This window comes from Dreissena polymorpha, chromosome 3 (genome assembly GCF_020536995.1).
Source record: "Dreissena polymorpha isolate Duluth1 chromosome 3, UMN_Dpol_1.0, whole genome shotgun sequence".
Taxonomy (NCBI): Eukaryota; Metazoa; Mollusca; class Bivalvia; order Myida; family Dreissenidae; genus Dreissena; species Dreissena polymorpha.
Window position 1 is genome coordinate 41,805,898 of NC_068357.1, and position 23,952 is coordinate 41,829,849.

The 23,952-nt window shown below is 36.4% G+C and overlaps 1 protein-coding gene and 1 long non-coding RNA gene across 51 annotated transcripts in view; one reads left to right on the plus strand and one right to left on the minus strand.

The window, feature by feature from the left end:
• Nucleotides 1-23,952, plus strand: part of LOC127873833 (uncharacterized) — a 433,898-nt gene that overhangs the window by 159,977 nt on the left and 249,969 nt on the right. For 17 of the 50 annotated variants that reach the window (XM_052417848.1, XM_052417841.1, XM_052417850.1 and 14 more), the window contains exon 17: nucleotides 21,152-22,292. The exons of 19 other annotated variants lie outside the window; for them this stretch is intronic. In XM_052417848.1, coding sequence (XP_052273808.1) covers nucleotides 21,152-22,292 — 1,141 coding nt within the window. Of the gene's footprint in view, nucleotides 1-21,151; nucleotides 22,542-22,820; nucleotides 23,205-23,550; nucleotides 23,740-23,952 lie in introns of all 50 variants that reach the window. 14 more of the 50 variants (XM_052417891.1, XM_052417878.1, XM_052417879.1 and 11 more) reach the window with 14 other exon arrangements.
• LOC127873838 (uncharacterized) lies at nucleotides 88-2,183 on the minus strand. Its single transcript, XR_008046406.1, has 4 exons — nucleotides 2,013-2,183; nucleotides 1,787-1,871; nucleotides 1,207-1,307; nucleotides 88-698 (listed from the first exon to the last, which is right to left on the minus strand). It is a non-coding gene; the product is annotated as an uncharacterized LOC127873838 (long non-coding RNA).

A 23,952-nucleotide genomic window follows, 5' to 3' on the forward strand; every position in this document is an offset into this window, starting at 1 on the left:
TGTATTGATTGTGAATCAGTGTACTTTTCTTGATGAAATAGGAGACTTTTTTTTAATTTTAAGCATTTTTTTCAATAAAAAACTCACTGACAGCATATAAAATCATGTTTTTTAAGAAAATTATTATTAAAAGCTTCACTTACAATCTAAACATACACATTGCAATTACAAAAATTAATGCTATTATGATGAGAGGCATAATTTGCAGCTTTCAAGCCGATACAAGCCGGCTACCCAAAATTAACACTTAAAAAGGCGCAAAGCGCTCCTTCAACAGCTTACGACACAAAGTGACACTTAATGCGCATCCAGATAGTCTCTCTCATATAAATAAGTCCTGTTAGCGACATTTTATTAAGTATTCTCTTTAAAATCCAGTGTTGAAAGCGTAAGTTTTGCAAAAATGCCCACAGTCACCATGCAAAAGAGCACGTTTGCTAAGGAATTCCTACGCGAGTGGCCACACTAATGTCGTGGCAGGAAAGTCATTTGGGTGTGATTCCTCTGTAGTTCAGTGTACATTCATTCCACTACCTGGGGATGACTATCAGGATCAATTTTCCCAGCTGGGTGTAGTGTTGACCTTTCAGGATGTTGATGGAACGTCCACAAGCGCTGCACCACTGCGGCCTCTGTTCAGGACACAGAGTCGGATTGAGGTGTACACAAACCCGCAGTCAGGCAAGGATCATCCAGACCTTTAATAAAATAAAATGTTTAGGCCCCTGAAACTGGCAATTATGTTCAACACTGAGATAAGGAAACACATAGAGGAGACATCATGCCATGGCTTTCTCATTATCGACACGGCAAACTCGAGCAGCTGGGGACTTGGCTCTAAACAAAAACAGGTATGCTCCATCAATGTGAGCAAGATGGCATGTCAGAGTTAAAAAGGGCAAACAAACAGAAAAAAAGAGATATAAAGGAAATTAGAAATTAAATGCCAGAAGTAATTGTAAGTATTGTTTTTCTGTCTGCAAGGGTTGCTGTGGAAAATAGTGCTTAACGCATAGTTTGGCCTGTAGGGGTTCTGCTAGCAAGAACAAATCGAAGTCATATCTGCCCGCGAACTGTAAGCTTTAGATAACCATATCTGATGAAGTACTGCTTTGAAAATGCATTCTGATTGTACTTGAACCAGATCGCATTGACAGCACAAGGCTTCAGACCCCCCAAAAGTGTGAGGCTTTCAATAGTGCTTACCTGATACCAGACCGCATTGCCCAAGACAGTGACTTTCTCCCGGAACTGCACAGGCTGCATCCGCAGCACAATCCTTAAGCTCAATCATGGTCTGGCTAACTCTGAAATAGTGAAATCTGAATTTACAGATGCTCATTTGTCTAAAGGTTATGAGTTTATTGCCTATCTTATTAAAAGCAAACACAATGACATGCTTAAGAAGACATGTGCATTTCTGAAAAGACATACAGCTGCCCGATACTTGACTAGGAAAAGGCGCTATGGTCTTCACTCTGAAATTCATTACTCTAAGGGCTTAACAGAACAAAAGCCAGATCTTACAGCTAAATGGCCCCACCTATGGCTAAATATGCTTTATAGGTTGAAAATAAAGTTATTTGTCTGAAGAAATAGTGCTATTAACTCATCAGCTATGTTGCTCCACTGGCCGCAATTCTGTAAACATAGTGTATTTATGGAAATACCTAGTCTACCACCTGCTGCGCACCACTACGTCCACTGTAAATACACAGCTAAGTTAGTACTTTAACGAACAAACTGAAATTCATGTGTTAATTAAACAATCAGTATGATGACTCACATTGAAATCATGTCCAGTGCACCAGTCAGAGCAAGACAGCTAGCGGATTGTTGACCATCGACGGCTCAAGGACAAACGGTCAGGCCTACAAACAAAGAGAAAAATGGCATAAATGGGCTGCATGCATGTAATTTGGCATATTTTTCATCTAGCTCTCCACCTGAAACTTCAATCTAGGGACATAATAATATTTACATTTAAGATTTGTTGGAAATGTTACCCTTACTTGTCCATACCAGGTCCCCCACCCATCCGGAACAGTCCAAAACCACCTAAAACATCCATTTGGACCAAAATATTGACATCTCTCATCTATTTTAGCACCCAAATCATCAAAACATTCATTAAAATTCATTTTCTACTTGTCTCGCTTGCAGACGAATCCAAGTGACCTTGACATTGCAGTAAATGCGCTTTTTAAAGGTTATATTACACTAATTCTGATTCCCATAGGGTCCCATTATAAAACTGACAACTTTCACAGCATTTTTCTTGCCTTTCCGACGTATCAATTTTTCCGAACCTGGTATCATTTTAAAGATGGATCTGTCATCTTCCAATAATTGCAATCAAAAACATACCGTCTCGCAACTTCTAAGAAAGTAAATCGCTGTCGAATGAACCCACCGTAGAAAAACGCGTTTCGGAATCCTAATTTCGACAAAAGCCCCACACAATAGAAAACACACCCTCAAAAGTTCATCTTTTAAGTTAGCTTCCAATCCAAGGCATCAAAGTACTCCAGACACATACAGGATATTACAAATAACCACAAAAGACATGTCTCACATTGTTAAATGGCTTATATTCAAGAAGAGAAAAGGAACTCTTTAGAAATAGGCACTACTTTCGAATGGACCACGGAGGGATACACAATGATTTAGTGTAATGTAACCTTAATACAGACTCTGCGTCGTTGCGCAGATCGATGCCGATTGCCACGGCGATACGCCGCGTGAACACACGATTCGGCGGCCGCGTACTAATAATCTGGCCGTGGCGTAGCCGCGGATTATGTTTGAGCCGCGTTGGCTGTACTGTACATATGTGACACTCATTGTGTTAAGGATGGATAACCTGTATTTCTATGTAATAACTGAGTTATTGTGGAATAAGTGTAATGTGTTTGAGCAAATAAAAAAATGATATTTACTATGTAAATCTGGTTTGAAAATGCAGTTTTTAAAGGAAACTAACGTACGGTGCTCGGCCTTGAAAATGAAAATTTGGCCTTGAAAAGTGCTTGAATTTAGGTTTGAGATTTCTGTTTGAACCATGCTCTCACTCACCCCTACCCCCCTCCATTATTTTAATCTAATTAATTACCACACCCCACATTACACCCCCTTTCACTCCCCCCTACCCCCCCCACCCCCCCCCAATTTTTTTTTAAACATCTAATAAATTACCACATTATACCCCCCTCTCACTCCCCCCTACCCCCTAACCCCCCTCCCCCCAATTTTTTTTTGAAAACATGAAATAAATTACCACACCCCACATTATACCCCCCCTCTCACCCCCCATATCCCTACCCCCCCTCCCACCCCACCCCCCCCCAAAAAAAACCCCCCATTTTTGTTTCAAAACAATCTAATTACCACACACCACATTATAACCCCCTCTGACTCCCTCCTACCCCCCCCCACCCCCAAACCCCCCCCCCCCCCCATTTTTTTTAAACATCTTATAAATTACCACACACCACATTATACCCCCTTCTCACTCCCCCCTACCCCTACCCCCCACCCCTCATTTTTTTAAACATCTTATTAATTACCACATCTCACGTACCCCCCTCTCACCCCCCCCCACCCCCCTATCCCCCCACTCCCCACCCCTGCCAAAAAAAATAAATTATTTTTATTTTAAACATCTTATAAATTACCACACACCCACATTTTACCCCCCTCTCACTCCCCCCTACCCCCCCCCCACCACCCACCCCCCATTTTTTTAAACATCTTATAAATTACCACACCCCACATTAAACCCCCCTCTCATTCCCCCCTAGCCCTCACCCCCCCCCCCCCAATTTTTTTTAACACCAAATTAATTACCACACCCAACATTATACCCCCCTTTCACCCCCACCCCCTTACCCCCCCACCCCCCCATTTTTTTTTTTATAAACATCTTATAAATTACCACACCCCACATTATACCCCCCTCACACCCCAACCCCCCTACCCCCCCCAGCACCCCCCCCCCCCAATTTTTTTTTTCTTTAAACATGTTATAAATTGCCACACCCCACATTATACCCCCCTCTCACTCCCCTCTACCCCCCTACCCCTCCTGCCCCCCCCCCTATTTTTTTAAACATCTAATAAATTACCACACCCCACATTATACCCCCCTCTCACTCCCCCCTTGATCATGACTGACAGATGACCCCTGTTGATTTTCAGGTCACTAGGTCAAAGGTCAAGGTCACAGTGACTCGAAATAGTACAATGGTTTCCGGATGATAACTTATATTAGGTCAAAGGTCAAGGTCAAATCGACAAAAACGCATTCACATAATGGCTGCCACTACAACTGACAGCCCATATGGGGGGCATGCATGTTTTACAAACAGCCCTTGTTTTCATGGCGGTTGACATTCTTTCAATGAAATACATAGAACTAAAACAGTTAATGATAATTATGTATCTAGATAATATTTGTTAAATATGTGTAAGATGTTTTATAATTTCATGATTGGAAATACTGAATACATAGATGTATTTGTTTGCTTTAAGGCCTAGTTGCAATAATCCAACTCCCAGCCACTGACCCTCTGGGTCGCTGGGAGTTGCAACTTATAAAGGCCCTTTTCATGTAAACTCGCCGCATGGAATCTGTCGAACACTTAAATCGGTAAAATGAGCCACATAAAATGTTTTCTGGCATAAATTTAAACAAAATATCATAAATATTTGCCTTTTAACCATATTACAAAAACTGACATGATATGGTGTTCTTGAAGAATAATTTAATAAATCAAAGTTTTAAACACATCAACTTTTCCAGAAAATGTCAACACTATGCAATGGAAAATGCCAAAATATTAATCAAAATAAATTTCTGATTTTGTTTTCGTTGAATGATTCAAGCAGAATTATGAGCGTTGCATTTTCTGTTGCGCTTAAATTCAGAAATTCTGATCTAGAGAAACAAACAATTCAATAAAGGGAATTTTTTCTAATTCAAGGATTGTTTTAAAGGTGGTCTGACATACTTGCTTGACACAAAAACAGGAGTTGGAGTCTCGTTTTTGAGGATATTATTGGGATACCGGACTCACGTTTGTGTAGAACATTGGGAATATCTCACAAATTATTTTACATTTCATGGATGTATACATGTCCATGAAGAGAGAACAATGCAAAAGAACCATAACCATTCGTTTCGTATGTAATAATTATTGTCCTTTTTAGCTCACCAGAGCACAACGTGCTCATGGTGAACTTTTGTGATCGCTTTTTGTCCATCGTCCGTCGTGCGTCGTCAACATTTTGCCTTGTGAACACTCCAAAGGCCACATTTATTGTCTGATCTTCATGAAACTTGGTTAGAACATTTGTCCTATTGATACCTCGACTGAGTTTGTAACTGGGTCATGCTGGGTCAAAAACTAGGCCACTAGGTCAAAAAAAGAAAAACCTTTTGAACACTGTAGAAGTCACATTTGATGCCCAATCTTCATGTAACTTTGTCAAAATGTTTGTCTAAATGATATGTTGGTTGAGTTCAAAAATGGTTCCGGTCCATTGAAAAAATGGCCGCCAGGGGGCGGGGCAGTATTCCTTATATGGCTAAAGAGAAACATTGTGAACACTCTAGAAGTAACAATTATTGCCCAATCATCTTGAAACTTGGTCAAAACATTGGTTTCAATGATCTCTCGGACGAGTTCGAAAATGGTCCAGATTTGTGAAAAAACATGGCCGCCAGGGGGCGGGTCAGTTTTCTCTATATTTCCTTATATTGCTATATCCCCCTTCTCGAAAAAGTGTACTAAATGCGCATTTAATGCATTTTATTCTGTTAAAAAAAACAACTTTACTAGTATGTTTATACACATAAGTGTATTTTTTTCCACGAAATAATACACTTAAGTGCGTCTATTATGTTAATAAATGCGCTTAAGTTTATTTTCAAGCGCATTTATACACTTGAGTGCATTTTAACACATTACAGAATTAGAAGCGAATTTTTTAAGCGCATTAATACACTTGAGTGCATTTCCAGTCATACAAATAATACACTTATCAGTAACTAAAGAAATCTTTCAAGGTCATCAATACACTTGAGTTTATTTAAACTCATACAATAATACACTTCATGGAGTATTCAAAGTGATTTTTTAAAGCGCATTAATACACTTGAGTGCATTTCCAGTCATACAAAAAACCCATTTCATTGAGCATTCAAAGTGAATTTTTGTAAGCACATTTATACACTTGAGTGCATTTCCACTTATACAAATAATACACCTTACAAAATTGAAAGTGATTTTTTTTAAACGCATTAATACACTTGAGGGCATTCCCCGTCATACAAATAATACACCTTACAGTATTAAAAGTGATTTTTAAGTGCATTAATACACTTAAGTGCATTTTCAGTCATACAAATAATACACTTTATGAAGTATTGAAAGTGAATTTTTTAAGCGCATTATACGCTTAAGTGTACTTTTCATCACTTCAAATTAATATGGTTAAAAATTAACCAAATTTTTTAAAAAATCCCAGCATTTTGAAGCCAGCATTCATTCTTTATGTTAAAGGTTTGTAAATTTAAAACTTTATTTCAAAGTCAGCATTTACGCCAACTTCCTTTTAAAAACATATTCCTTGTTACATTTAGTAGTTTTTTGCATTCGGTTATAACGATTATTAAGCATTTCTGTTATTGTCTATAGTATACCTGTAGTTATTGATGAACTCATGTTCAACGTTTTATTAATTGAGAACTGTGAATATAAACAAACTTCTACTATTGCATTGTTAGCACCCGTGAATAATTAAGATCGCCGCTATCTGTTGAGAACAAAAGAACGTTTCCCAGACATATCAAATTCAACCCCGCTGTGGTAGCATGCACTATGAATGAGGTTACTCAACAGTCGCGTGATATTATATTGGACCTCCCACTATACTTGTTTATCAGCAGTATTTTTATTTTCCCGCATCTATAAATAGCCTGAGATTATGAATGCCGGGCAAAAATATGTCATTAAAATGCAGCAGGTAGTGGACATTTTAATCATTCATAAACATTCTCCTCTGCTCTATGTATAATACAAACATTGTTTATTGATTTTTTTTCATACACTCTGTGGTAAAAAATATTCCATTTAACACCATAGTCACAGTATGTTTCCATTTGTGAATGAATATAGTTGAAGAACTCAAGCCTCTAGCATAAATTATACAACTTATTATCTACCATTGTCTTTTTTTAGCTCACCTGAGCACAACGTGCTCATGGTGAGCTTTTGTGATCGCCTTTTGTCCGTCGTGCGTTGTCCGTTGTGCGACGTCAACATTTGCCTTGTTCACTCTCTAGAGGCCACATTTATTGTCCAATCTTCATGAAATTTAGTCAGAAGATTTGTTTCAATGATATCTTGGATGAGTTCGAAAATGGTTACATTTGCTTGAAAAACATGGCTGCCAAGGGGGGGGGGGGGGCGGGCATTTTTCCTTATATGGCTTTAGCAAAATCTTGTTAACACTCTAGAGGCCACATTTATTGTCCGATCCTCATAAAACTTGGTGAGAAGATTCACCCCAATGATATCCTGGATGAGTTCGAAAATGATATCGGTTGGTTGAAAAACCTGGCCGCAAGGGAGCGGGGCATTTTTCCTTATATGGCTATAGTAAAACCTTGTTAACACTCTAGAGGCCACATTTATTTTCCGATCTTCATGAAACTTGCTCAGATGATATGTCCCAATGATATCTTGGAAAAATGGTAACCTTAGCTTGAAAAACATGGCTGCCAAGGGGCGGGGCATGTTTCCTTATATGGCTATATATGGCTATACACATGTAGTAAAATCTTGTTAACTTTCTAGTTTGCTCAATCTTCATGAAATTTGGTCAGAACGTTGGTTTCCTGTGTAGTAAAGTTTGGTTTGATTATGTCAATATTATGTGACATTAGCTTTGTTTTGTAATTTTTCATAACACAGAATTTTCATGGTTAACATAACTGTTTTAGTCATTGACACTTATGATAAACCTTTCAACTAAGAGATAACTGAAAGAAAGACAACATGTGCATGATTTTGCAGTATTTATGCAGTATTTATCTCCCTAGTTTAACCTGGTTCAGTTATCTATTTTTAGTTCTGCTCTAGAATTTGGGAAGATATTTATCATTGATAAATGCACTGTTCTGAGGGAAAATTGACTACTCTGCCATTGATCTCTTCTGAACTGTATTAAATAAGCTGTTTTGGCTGATTTAAACATCGCTTGATCCTTTCTTGAAAAGTTAACAGCTCTTGAAAAAGGTTGGAATTTTGAAATAATTAAACTCTAAATTATTTTTTAACACCAGCATCATGACATTTTGGCATTATTTTTTAAATTATTCTTATTATTTAGATTATTTTTATTTGTCATTTTCTAAATTAGAAAGACTCTATTCTATTTCAATAACTGTAGTATTTTTTCTTATTTTTACATTTGATTCACTGAAGTTTCCTAATCTCCATAAATATTGTTCTTTAGATTAAATTAGACCTATATTGTAAACTAGATTTTTGAAGCACTTTCTAGACTAACAGTAACTTATATTTATATCAGATTTTTTTTATAGATTTTGAACTTCTTTTTACATTCATTAAGGTATTTGCTGTATGTTGTTCATTTTTGTAACGATACTTAGATTCTTTAGACTTGGCTTGTATTTATATAGTAAAAAAGCTTGTGAACACTCTAAAAGTCACATGTTTTGCCTAATCATCATGAAATTTTGTCAAAATATTAGTAATGTGGATGTCTTGGACGAGTTTGAAAATGGTCGTGATCAGTGAAAAAACATTCACTTGTTTTTGTTAAAGCTGCTTTGGTTTTTTACTTATAAATAAATTCTTTGAGTGTATTTAGGCGTCCCTGACTGAACGCCTTTAGTTAATTGAATTACAATCAGTCAGTATATTCAACCTGACCGGAAATAAGAGTTTGTCAAATAAATATTTCCGCATTACCAGGGATCATATTTTCCCGCAACATCAATCGGTCTGGATATAAATGGGGAAAAGTATTCGAAAATGTATATCCGAAATCGTGACAAATTACGTTAAAATATATACCATTGATTTTGCCCTTAATGAAGGTGGTATAATACGTGAACAAATAAAATTCCCTTAGGCATTTTTTTAAACGGAACGAGTTTTCTCAACTGGTTTTATCATTTGGTATTTTATTGTTGTTTCGTGTGCTGTTTTATCAGACTTTTTTCATCGTTGTCAATATTATTAATCTGTGTAAGTCTAAACTGATGTTTTAAATTGTTGTCGACTCGATAATAGTTTACAAACATGCACTGAACCAAACAAGTTTCTGTGCGTAGGTTGGCTACTGACAACAACAAACCAAATAATTAAGAAATAATTTGTTGTCAAATAACCCAAGGCCGATAGTTTAGATGCGTAGGGATTTAATCACGAGAGCGAAGCATTTGAAACCATGCATCTAATTTTCCGGTCGTGAGTTATTCAACAACAAAGTATAAAGTACACGAATTATTTCGATTCTGACACGTTTTTACTAAAGATTTATTCAATGTATTTTTTTTTTCTTGTGTACTATTTTATGTGAAGTTCCGCCCATAAAAATAACTTTCGGCTGTTCTGTCGATCAGATCCGCGACTTTCATTCATAATTATATTACCGGATTATTACGCTGGTGGAAAATGTATCAGCATGCTTTGTTTAGTTACAGCGCGTGCATTCAGACGCGCCTTTTCGGATGCGTCTTTAATCCGATGTTCACAAGTTTTTTATTCTTGGTCTGACGTGCAATAAACCGGTCCTGACCGGTTTAGAGACTGCAGCGAATGGTTTATCACACCTAATCGAGATAAGAATTTCATTAGGGTGTGTTAGCATGTACACTGTGTAATCGATTCCATGACATGGGCATTTTAATAGCAAACAGAATCGGACCGACTGTTTGGGATTTTCAATTGGTCTTTCATGACCCCAATCGGTCAAGGACCGACAAAACCGAAAAAAATATGATCCCTGCGCATTACATAAGTGCTTACAAAGTTACATAACTTGTAACCGTCCTGTGACCAGTTCATTTGCGTAAGCGAAGGAGACCGCACTACCGCACCTGGATAAGACAGTTGAGTTCGATAATGGTTTGGATCGGTATATTTATATTTGTAAAAAAGCTTGTGGACACTCTAGAAGTCACATGTTTTGCCTAATCATGAAATTTTGTCAAAACATTAGTTATGTGGATGTCTCGGACGAGTTTGAAAATGGTCATGATCATTGAAAAAACATGGCCACCAGGGAGTGTGGCAGTTTTCTTTATATGTAAATAGTGACAACATGTGAACAGTCTAGAAGACACATTTTTTTTCCGAATCTTCATGAAATTTGGACATATCTTGGAAGAGTTAAAAAAATGGTTCAGTCAGGTCTGTTAAAAAAACATGGCCGCCAAGGGGCCATTAGTTGTTCATTCTTCATGATACTTGGTTAGAACATTTGTTCCATTGATATCTTGGGCTGCAAAGAACAGGTCCTTTCTTTTTATCTCAGGTGAGCGACTTTGGGCCTTTCAGGCCCTCTTGTTTTAACTATTAATCAGGTTTCTTTTTCGAGTTAAATTTTGTATTGCTAAATTGCTGCAATTTGTTTTATTGCTGTGAAATTATTACATTAATTATTATACAAACAACATAACTCAGAGAGGCCCATCATGTGATGCTCATAAAGATAGCTATTTCCATGTTGAAACAAGTAATTTTTTCCATTTTTTACTGTATCTAGTTCAGTGAGTGTCTTTTTAGTTGTTTACAAACAAGTAAGCTTAATAGTGTATTCTGAAATTCAGTCTGCAGAAATACAACTGTTAACCAAATAACTAAAAAATCAAGGATTGAAGGCATACTGAAGGCAAAGTTGTTTTCATTCGATCTTCACCAAACTTGGTCAGATGTTGTATATAGATGAGGTCTATGTCAAGTTCGAATATGGGTCATGACGGTTAAAAAACTATGTCTCGGGGTCTTTTAGTGCATTTTAAACATTGAGCATGGTGTCTGCTCTCTAATTCAAGTATTTTTCATCAGAGTTTCCTCAAACTTGGTCAGTAGTTGTATCTAGATGATGTGTAGGTCAAGTTCAAACATGGGCCATGCCGGGTCAAAAACTAGGTCAAGGGGTCACTTTTTGTGTTTTAAACATTGGGCATGGTGTCTGCTGTTTTTTGTGAAGACAACATGCAAAATATTCTGTGTCAATGCAGCATGTGGGGGTATTCGGCACGTCTGTGACAAAGCTCTATTTATGAGTTTACTTTGCAATTTAGAGTAGGTTTACCATAAATCTACAAATATAATACGCACTTTTTTACATGCCAATTTTTTCTTCAAATAGGAGGTGCGTACAATATACGAGTTTAGAGCAGAACACAATTTTTCCTGTGCAAATTTTCAACTAAATCTCTGTTATTCGCTTCGCGGCAGCCATTTTGAACTACACCATTATATCAAAGGGGTGCCACAGGGCTCGCGCTGTTGTTCGCCATTTGAGTCATTTGCAAAAATATTGAGAATTCGACTCAATAAAAATCTTATTTGTGAAAATGCGAAAATATAGTAAAATTTCATTGAAAACATCCGCCATTTATATCTCACTGGTTTTCTCTTTGTTTTAATGAAAGTGTTCGCAATTCGAACAGTAAACAAAACCAAGTCTGTACCCGATTATGAGACATCGCTTGACCTTATTGTTATTGAAGTGCGCATGGTAGCTGGTCGATCAACATTGAGCTCGCTTACACATGAAATGACGTTGTCGAATGAAACGTGAGAACGGGAGGAGCTATCGATAATATTGGGTCATTCATGCACAAACACTGTATTCTTTGAATACACAGTTAATATCGTCGTCTGCCTACAAAATAGCGACTGGACGCTTAGTCGTATAAAGAGATTAGCAAATGAAAAAAAAAACCTGACAATACCCGTAAATAAATATTTCTTCGCTGACCACTATTTTTCTTTCTACCGCATATTTACCATATCTGAAGTAAAGAGTGGTCATTAAATAATTATTTTTATGATGCTAATAGAGTCTATTACACCTGACTGCCGATTGCCGATTTTATTGAAAGGTGATAATTAATTAATTTGTTTTTTACTCCCAAACTAGCCTTAATGACAGCAGCGTATTTTAATTAAAGAGATCATGAAAAACACGAGCGGTTTAATTGTATTTTAAGTTATATTAAAGTATCGAGTTTGTAACACTTCGGAAAAGTTATTCATCTAGACATCTATAAAAACGGAAGTAACCATTTTGTCTTCTTATTACTTTATTATTATTATAATTATTATCGTCCCGAATATTGTCAAATTGAATGAATTAAATGTGAAAACAAAAACAGCGTCTCTGCTTCTTTCTTTTGTAATTATGACTACTTGACCCGGATGTCAGCAAGGTGCCCGTGTGTTATCGGTAACAATCAATGGTAATATAAACAATAGACAGAGATATTTATTATGCAACTGTCATAACAACAGCACTATAACACATCCCAATCAATATACCGGGGTATTACTGTGAAACAGATAGTTGACAACACCAAATTGATTTGCTATTTTCACAACACAAAAATATATTGACACATTTTTTCGGAAATGGCTCATTTCAGACACTGATTTTTTGAGTGCGTATTTAACTTGGATTTTCATTTTTTACCGATAAATTTTGACCAAACTCGGGGTGCGTATTATGCACGATGGCGTATTATATTCGTGGATTTACGGTAATTGAAAAAGAAAGAACTTTTATGATTAAATCTCAGTCATACTTGATTATACATGATATCTTAATAAAGGTTTTATATTTTCAAAGGCTGTTTTTCTTCTTCATCAAATATCGTACATGTACTTGAAGTCTAAATCTTTATGGTTGCTGTAGAACTATGAATGGTTGCTCAATTTCTATGCGTTTTAATAAAGAAATTAAGCATGGTCTTAATAAATCACAGCTTGCATACATATCAATGCTTGATACCCTAATGGATCTATATTATTAATGCTGGGCTTTGGTGGCTTTGAAAATATAAATAATGTAAGTAGTACATTTAAATCATTATGTTCTTGCCATTTACCATGTTCACACATAAGTGTTTAATTGATAATTAGTAGTTATTTAAACTAGTAAATGTGTAAAGGGCTAAACATTTTTTTATAAAAACACACCTCATTTGAAGTCTCATTGCTTTACTTTTGATATGTTCCATCGTGAGTAATTTACTCTTGTACATCATTTCCAATGTTAGCATTAATGATTATCAATAATGTCTCTGCAACATAGTGTACATTCTAGACCTTGTGATTTGCGCTATGTTTTTAAAAAAATCACGCACATTTTTTGCATTTAATATTGTGCCAGAAAGTACGCACAATTGATATTCAGGAGTATTTTTAAAGATCATTGTCTGTCATAAACATGTATCTCTTTATCCAACTAAAGCCTGCCTAAAGGCACAGGGTAGTTGTGTTGGAAAATCAATATTGGCTAATATGAGAGCACACTTTGAATGAGCGACAGTACCCGTAGGCTTTTACAATACATAAATACAGTGGTGATATATTTTTTTTTAGTTTACCCTTAAAAAATACATTACTTTGCTGACTAATTCAAAACAGAGGTCAATTGTATTTTCCTCTCTCCGTTCAGATTTCCTCTGTTTAAGTTGCAGTATATTTGTATATGTATTCATACTTGTAAAAGGCCTCGGGAGGATGGCATATACTGTGAAACCATTATTAATCCTCAGGCATTAATTTTCGTGTATTACGTCAGTCGACCGATTTACAAATTCAAGATCCTAACGAACAATCATGTCCCATATTTGAATAAATAAAGACTAAAATTTTGAAGACATTGGGCATTAAAATCAAACGTATTTCACGCATAATACTCCGACTGTTTCGTAATCAAGATAATCCGATTTTGACACAAAGGGGTGTAGATTATACAGTGTACTTAACTCACACATGACATTGCTGCAAAACGCGAGTGCAGTACAGCTGTATCGACTGTGTTTACTTCGTTTAGGTAGAATAGTTATGATTAGTGCTAATTGCTAACAACTTTATTAACCATTGTGTGCATGATGTTTTTCATTGTTGTTGCAGATTATACAGTCTCCACACAGCTGATCAGGATCGAAGACGATAAACGAAATTGAAAGATGATGATGTGTGATTAACACCTGACTGATATACATTCCCTCACTGATTAAAAATTAATGCAGAACATATTGATTTGTGTTTGGTTGTTAGCGTTTAACTACAATACAGGTGTGAAAATAGCTTGTGTTTCGTTTATCGGCTATCAATCTTTTTAATCATAGACAACTTTGACAAATTGTAGGATACATGTTTCAAATAATTGTTATTTGTAGCAATTGAAAACGTTTACAAAAGGTAAAGAGAAATGAGCAATTATGACGATTAGATCCATCCAAACGCACGGTAATTGTTTACAGAAATTCACTTTCATTTTCGCACGATTTTCAGGGAATCCCCGGGAAGCACGTTTTTCGAATTACTGAGTATAACGCAACTAAACGTTGTTTTGTATCCTATTGCATTCAATCTAATTTAAACTCACTAGTCCCTTGGTTGTTAAATTTAAATCTGAACTGTGCCCTATGAAACCGATGTCCCATTATGCAGTGTTAATTTTAAACTTCCGAAAAATGGTGTATGTGTTTATGAAATTTTTAAACACATTTTCGAGACTTGGACCCTGTCATCTGCGTTATTGTATTAATTTAAATTTGTTTAATTAATTGACATTATTAAAAGTGACATGTCAGACAAATTACTGTACTTAAAGTGATCAAATATTAAGATGAAAAACGCTTTAAACTTTATTGAAAACTGACCAAATAGTTTGCTAACACTAATTATAACCAATAATGTTTGCACCTTCTCTAATTTGCCCCGATAAAGGTAATCAGTTTGGCCATGAAAGTAAATGAATGAGGCAAATTGGCAATCGGCTTCACTGTTTCAAATACTCGTTAATGGTTATTCGGTCACACCAATCCGCTAATCATAATAATGATAAATAATTGGGGCCCATTACTAATCACCTGATAAGAAAAGACTAGTATATTGACATGTGACAAACAAGCCCCACCTCCTGCAAGTGACTCTCAAATGTCCTCCCTCTTTCCCAACTATGATTTATCGCAACCGCGATATATTTCGGACATGTTTGACAAACAAATCAGATATTGACTGAAGCATTTTTTATTTTTAGTGTTGTTTTTTTAAAGTCAGGAATTGGCAGTTTCAAGTGCTGACGAAAACGTCATTTTTTTTTAAATGACCAGATTTCTTGCTGGCGAAAATAAATGGTTACACAGTAGCAGTCATACTGTCTGTCTGTCTGTCTGTCTTTCCAGAACTCCATTTTCTGGACATTTTTCTTAAATTCTTTCAGATATTGACTTGATATTTGTTGGGTGAGTCTACCTACATGACTTAAAGGTAAAAGGCATGCTTTTACCGTCTTATTATTCACTATGATTAAATCGACTTTGACATTTACCCCCCGATCAATGGGATTTAAGTCGTCGGTTTACATATGGCGCACAAGGCAGCCACGGCACATTGACTTATTTCCCTCAAAGGTACCCATTTATACACCTGGGTGGAGAGGAGCGGATGTAGGATAAATTTCTTGCTCAAGGAAATTCCAGTGGCCAGGGCGGGATTTGAACCCGGGACTTCTCGATCCTTAAGCCAGTGTCCTACCATTAGACAACTGCTCCAACTTAAAGAGGAGTTGTCAGTTTTTTCCAGTCCTTTTATTTTTGGGAAGGTTATTGTCATTGACATAGAAATTGTCTCTATAATTATCGTTTTTTAGGTTTTTTTTTAAGGAACGCTTTCAAATATATAGCTGATTTTTAAGGCCCCAATAGGGTAACAGATAGCAGTTGCACGTCCGTCCATCTGTTCTCCCTAAATTCCAAGTTTTTTTTTTTTTATGAACACTTCCAGATATTGACCTGTTATTTGGTGTGTGGGGCTACATACATGACTCAAATATGAAGTGTGAGTTTCATTCCGCCTATTGATTTTTAGGAAAGTTATGGGCCTTGCACTTCATAATTTTCTCTATAATAACTTTTTTCTGGAAGTTTTTTAATGAAATACTTACATATATTGAGCTGATTTTTTGGTATTTGATTGTTCCTACATGTCTTACAGATGAAGTGTCAGTTTGGTTCTGGTCCATTGATTTTTGGCAAAGTTATTTGCCTTGGACTTAATAATTTTCTCTATAATAACTGTTTTCCGGAGTTTTTTTGCGAAAAAAGCTTTCAGATATTTAGCTGACTTTTGGTATGTGAGTCTATCTACATGACTTACAGTTGAGGTGTGAGTTTTGTTTTGATCCATTGATTTTTGACAAAGTAAATTGCAATAGGAATTTTCTTCAAAATAACACTTGAGGATTTTTTTCCAAAACCAGTTTTAGATACTGTCCGAGGCTGGCAACTTTGTAAAAAATCAATACACTTGTAACTTGGTAATGAAGTTTTTATTGGCCTCTGGCTGCTGTGTGGCTTCAAAATGCAGAGGGGGGGCTTTGTATTTCACAAATGCAGTTCTGGTTTAAAGCTTAGCTTCATCCTTTTAATCACAAGAAGATTGTGTGAATCCTGTTGAAAAAAAAAAGATTAAAACTGTCATATTCAACCCTTGAGTTGTTTGCTTAAATCTCACCTCTGTAAAAGCAAAAGTGTACCCAAATTGAAGGAAAATCTCTTCCATGTAGACACTTAATTTGAAATTACATTGATTTTAGTAGTTTCTTGTGTTGGTTAGATATGACTTCCTTGGAAGGTTGAAATTCATATCCTGTGATTGATATTGAATATATTTCTTTCATTAAAATGAACAACTGCAGCGGCTTCAGTGCTTTGATTTGTTATATATCTTGGTATCTATACAATTTCGTTTTTGTTGATTGCGAAAAATGGGGATATTGTTTTTTAACTGTTATATTTTCTTTGCTGAGACATCAGTGGAATCTATTTCTGGGTCAGTTTATGGCGTATTCACACAATGGCTGCCACTACAACTGACAGCCCTATTGGGGGGGGGCATGCTTGTTTTACAAACACTCTTATTCAAATGAAAATAAGAGGCATTTGATACATAATTGTAATAAATAATAAGTGACTTACATTCAGGATGAATACCCCTCATAGGTAAATTATCACTTATTTGCACTTATTTTACAGTTAAAGTATACCTTCAGATGTAAACCAGATCTTGGTTCTAAAAATAAACGAGAATAAGTCTACATGTTTTTCAGTTACCAAACTTGAAATTCAAGCGAATAATACTCTTGAAATGCGTTCAAAAATTCTCCATTTTCACTTTCTTCGTGAAACCCAGCAACAATCACCAATGTTGTTGACAACAGTTCTCGCTTAGTAATGTGCACAGTGTAAAGTCCGTCCATCCTTCCGTCCGAAACTTTGTCCAATGCATAACTCCAAATCTATTCAATTGATTTACTTTAAACTTAGAATATAAACAGATGATGGCAACTAGGAGAAGTGCAGTGACTAAGAACCATAACTCTATCTACATTAGTTTTTGAATTATCCCCCTTTATATAATTTCAAAGTTAATTTTTGTCCAGAGCATAAATCTTAATCTACTGAAGGGATTTACTTGAAACTTTAAATATAAACAGATTGCAATTACCGTAGTGACTAAGAATCATAACTATCTACCTTAGTTGTTGAATTATCTACCTTTATTTAATTTCAAGTAAATTTTTGTCTGGAGCATAACTCTAAATCTACTGAAGGGATTTACTTGAAACTAGAAATATAAACAGATGGCAACTATGGGAAGTGCAGTGGACATGAACTATAACTCTTTTCGGACGTTGTTTTTGAATCATCTCCTTTTATAAAATTTCATAGTAAATTTGTATCCGTTTTGTCTGGAGCATAACTCTAAATCTACTGAAAAGATTAACTCTAAATCTACTGAAGGGATTACCTTGATACTTTATTTACAGATATTATTCTACTCTCTAAAACAAATCTTGTCATACAAGCAAACACATTTACGTGGGGATGGCCATGTTAAAATGGTTCTTGTTGACATGGCTGTTTAGTGGGTGGCATTTAATATTTAGATAACAGTTGTAAAGGGTACAGGCCTGCGCAAAATACCTTTGTGGCATGGACATCTTCATGTAGATTTCCTTTTGATCATAACTTGATTAGCCCTCTGTAACTGAACAGAACAAACTATTATGTTAACTAGGAATAAGACATCCATTTTGGGTTACACTCTGTTTTTTTAATGTAGTATAGTATATCCAGTTTTACTTGTTGAATTTATTACTTGTTGAATTTATTGATTTTGACAAATTATTGTTATCAAAATATGCACTTACATATATAAATGCATGTTAGTAGTATTTTTATGTCCCCGAAGGAGGGCATATAGTGATCGCACTGTCTGTCTGTCCGTCCGTCTGGCCATCCGTTTGTCCGTCACACTTTGCGTTAAGGTTTCGAAAAATGCTCATAACTTCTATGTCGCTTAAGATGTGACATGCATATTTAGTATGCATGTGTATATTGACAAAGCCTTTCCATACGCACACACATTTTGACCCCTTTGACTTTGACCTTGAACTTAGGGTCTGCGTTTAGTTTTCGAAAAATGCGTTTAGGTTTTGAAAAATGCTCATATTAATTTCAATCAAAGCGTTCATCGGGGGCATATGTTTAGCTATGGAGACAGCTCTTGTTTACTACAAAATTGGATGCTCACTTGTGTTTTTTGGGAACCTCCAAAGTAAAACAAAAAATGTGTCCATTTGTGCTCAAATACAGTTTAAAATAATGATAAATACAGTCAAAACTGAACTTATGGTCACTTGTGAATAATGGTCAATTGCAGACAATGGTCAGTCTGGATTTCCCCGATAAAATTCACTACTGTGAAACCATTTATTTTAGTCAGCACGAAATTTCGTCCTTTTTTAAAAAAGACTATTTCGTCAGCACTTAAATTTGTCCATTTCTGGTTTTGAAAAAAAAGCCTCCGATTTTTTTGTAATGTTTGTAATACATGTAATACGCGGTTGCGAAAAATTCGTGCTGGGGAAAGAGGGATGACACTTGGTAGTCACTTGCAGGAGGTGGGCCTTGTTTGGCATATGCCAATTAACAAGTCTGTTATTTCAGGTGATAGTAACTGTCCCTTATATTTTTAATAGTATTGTCTTTAATCTGGATTCACCGCGTGTTGGCTGTATAATCTGCAACACCCCTGAACAACACAATACACACAATGGGTAATAAAGTTGTTAACAATTAGCGCTTATCAACACTATTCTACCTAAACGAAGTCGATGCATTCGATACAGCCTTATTGCATTCGCGTTTTACAGGAAATGTCAGTTGTTAGTACACTGTATAATGTACACCCCTTTGTGTCAAAACCGGATTTAACTTGAGTGTGAATAGTCGACTGTTTCATGTTCTTTGTATCAATACCATCCGGGTATCTGTACTATAAGTATACAAGTCTACAAACAAGTTGCGCGCTTCCGCATATGGGTATTCGGACGTTCAAAAAATTGACCTACGGTTTAGCGTTCATGCCGTCAAACGCATTTAGCAATATAACTCGTTTTTTTCACTATTTCTTTACTTGCAAAAAATACTAGCGGCTTATAACTTACCTTGCAATCTTTTTTTACTCGCATTTTGCGAGTGTGCAAGTGTTAATTTCGAGCCCTGTGTATATGGGTGGATTACGCTGGATTTAAATGCCTCATGCCTACGGTAATTCAGTCTTATTTGTTTCAAATATGGGACATGATTGTTCGTTAGGATCTTGAATTCGTCCATCGGTCGAAGGACGAAAAAGACGAAAATTACTGTCTGACAAATAATAATGGTTTCACAGTATATAATATTTGAGAATAACGGTGAATTGTTCATAACGGCCAACAGGCAGTTTAGTTCACTCTGAAAGTCATGTTTGCACCTGAAAACAATGGTCACACGTCAGTTGTTTGGAGTCTTAAAAGTTAAGACCACCAACGAAACAGGTGCACGCAACAACAAGATTGTGTATTAGAAGCAATTATCAGCTGCATTCATAACGACTAAGCATGAGAGCGTGACAAAGTCTATAGATCTTTATCGCTGATAAAGTGTTAAAAACACTAAGCTGGCGAGTGTTGTTATAAGAAGGCGATAACAGGATTAGTGATCGTCTGTTAAGGAAAAATATACCTTGTATTGCGACTTTTATTACAAACTTAATATTTTTAAACATTTTTTTAACAAGATTTTGGTGTCTTTTTCTTTGAATTAAAACTATACAGTAATACTGTACTTTGGTTTATGACAGTAAATCCGCTTTTATATTTGTTTGGAGGTGACGTCAATGACACATGAAAATCACTTAAAAATACATCCCAATGAATGTAATACGAACTCTTGGATTTACTGAATGAACAACATGCATGAGTAAACAACAATTCTATCGTTGATAAAGTCATAGATTCGGTGAAAACATAGTAATGAAATGATACAAATTTATAAGACATTATTCTGTGTTATTTAATAGAAATTATTTATGTTATTGTGCTGTGGCCTAGTTATCAGCAATGAGCCTTTGTTTTAAATTGTGTGCTGACAACTAGATGGGGTAACGACACGGCAATACTATCAACTGACCAACCATCTAAACAATGCTTATCCGAGAATAGCAGTCACTCATCAACAACTATCACTTTGGCCATTTCCCTTGACTGATTGCTGTTCTCAGTTTTTCCTTTACAATGACTCTAAATGATAAAGTCATGGAAAAAAAAAATTTTGCTAAAAGTATAGACATAATTTTACATACAAACATAACCAACATGGAATTAATCGATCTGTTTGAGAAAATAAACAAAAAGATGCCCATGGACAGTTCGATGTCATATTCCTAATTCACATACGACAGTGTTACAGTGAACTGAACTATAAATAAATCTGCATGTCTATGAGAGTGTTAACATGTCATCAAGTGTTTTAATGGTATTGCAGGCACAAAGAAAGAAGAAAAAGACGGTGGCTAATCTCACTAAAACTATGAAGAAAAATGTAAATTTATCAAAGAAATTTGCAAAACTGCAATATAAGATATTGAAGAAAAAAAACAGGAAGTCCAACAAAAATATCCCTGGAATAAAAATATCAAATATATATAGGCCTGGTATAGCTAAGAGACCTAGAAATAGGCCTGGTATACCTAAGAGACCTGGAAATAGGCCTGGTATAGCTAATAGACCTGCACATAGGCCTGGTATAGCTAAGAGACCTGGACATAGGCCTGGTATAGCTAAGAGACCTGGACATAGGCCTGGTATAGCTAATAGACCTGGAAATAGGCCTGGAATGCTTAAGAAATCTGGAAGTACTCCTATAAAAGGAAAAAGACCTGTTAGGAAAAGGAGACCTGGAAGTAGACCACGTAGACCACTGAGAAGGCCTGGTATAGCTAAGAGACCTAGAAATAGGCCTGGTATACCTAAGAGACCTGGTAATAGGCCTGGTATAGCTAATAGACCTGCACATAGGCCTGGTATAGCTAAGAGACCTGGACATAGGCCTGGTATAGCTAAGAGACCTGGACATAGGCCTGGTATAGCTAATAGACCTGGAAATAGGCCTGGAATGCTTAAGAAATCTGGAAGTACTCCTATAAAAGGAAAAAGACCTGTTAGGAAAAGGAGACCTGGAAGTAGACCACGTAGACCACTGAGAAGGCCTGGTATAGCTAAGAGACCTAGAAATAGGCCTGGTATACCTAAGAGACCTGGAAATAGGCCTGGTATAGCTAATAGACCTGCACATAGGCCTGGTATAGCTAAGAGAACTGGCCATAGGCCTGGTATAGCTAAGAGACCTGGACATAGGCCTGGTATAGCTAATAGACCTGGAAATAGGCCTGGAATGCTTAAGAAATCTGGAAGTACTCCTATAAAAGGAAAAAGACCTGTTAGGAAAAGGAGACCTGGAAATAGACCACGTAGACCACTGAGAAGGCCTGGTATAGCTAAGAGACCTAGAAATAGGCCTGGTATACCTAAGAGACCTGGAAATAGGCCTGGTATAGCTAATAGACCTGCACATAGGCCTGGTATAGCTAAGAGACCTGGACATAGGCCTGGTATAGCTAAGAGACCTGGACATAGGCCTGGTATAGCTAATAGACCTGGAAATAGGCCTGGAATGCTTAAGAAATCTGGAAGTACTCCTATAAAAGGAAAAAGACCTGTTAGGAAAAGGAGACCTGGAAGTAGACCACGTAGACCACTGAGAAGGCCTGGTATAGCTAAGAGACCTAGAAATAGGCCTGGTATACCTAAGAGACCTGGAAATAGGCCTGGTATAGCTAATAGACCTGCACATAGGCCTGGTATAGCTAAGAGACCTGGCCATAGGCCTGGTATAGCTAAGAGACCTGGACATAGGCCTGGTATAGCTAATAGACCTGGAAATAGGCCTGGAATGCTTAAGAAATCTGGAAGTACTCCTATAAAAGGAAAAAGACCTGTTAGGAAAAGGAGACCTGGAAGTAGACCACGTAGACCACTGAGAAGGCCTGGTATAGCTAAGAGACCTAGAAATAGGCCTGGTATACCTAAGAGACCTGGAAATAGGCCTGGTATAGCTAATAAACCTACACATAGGCCTGGTATAGCTAAGAGACCTGGACATAGGAGGAGACCTGGAAGTAGACCACGTAGATCACTGAGAAGGCCTGGTTTAGGAAAGAGACATAGATATAGACATAGTAGAAAGAGAGCCAGAAGAAGGCAGGGTAGAAGAAAGAGATCTGATATAATGCCTACCAGTAGACCTGATATTATTGCTCCCAGTAGACCGGATATAATGCCTCCCAGTAGACCTGATATAGTGGCTCTAAGTAGACCTGATATGATGGCTCTCATTAGATCTGATATGATGCCTAGACAAGTTAGCATGCCTAACAGAAGGAATGGTTTGAGAAAGAGATCTGTGAGCAGTTATGACAGAAGAAGCCAAATGGACGAACCCAGAACATTTTTAAAAAGTGCTTCGAGAGTTTATAAAGGTAAGATAATTTGCAAATGACTTTAAAATAGTAATTATCGGATATTAGTAATGAGCTACCAATTATTGTTTATCAAACACTATGATTTTCTTCACACAAAAATACAACTACAGACAAATTTTTGTTTTAACTTCTGTTGTTTTCTTAGATTTATCTATATAGGTTTATAACACCAAAAGAGGTTTTTTTCACTTATCTAATAAAAACACATTTGATTCATAATCCTAATAGGTAATGCAACTATTTTTATATCCATTAACTATTGTCAAAGACTTCTTTTTAAACAATGTGTTTAATGTAGACTCTATATCTTTATTTAAATTGTCCAATACTAAATCATTTTCAGAGACTGGTTCCAAAGAATCCAGTTGTCCACGACTGTTTACTGCTTCCAATGTGGGATCATTTTGCTTCTTGACCTCCACAAATAACATGACCTCTGATGCGGCCAACATGTACTGCCATCAGTACCATGGTTATCTTGTAACCATGGAAACCAAGGACAAGGAAGATGCTGTGCAGGACTTCTTAAAAAGCAAGTGACATTGTTTTAATGTTTATCTATAAAGCTGAATCAGGCCAGTATCGACTTGTTTGCTTTTGTGCTTACTAGTTTGAATATAAGTTTGTGTTTGATATGATGTCTACCTAGAGACCTGAATGTCTTAGGTTCAAAACCTGTTTTGAAAGCATTCTTTGAAACAAAGTGTTGTTTTTACCAAGAAATCATACTCCAAAGCGTCTGAAT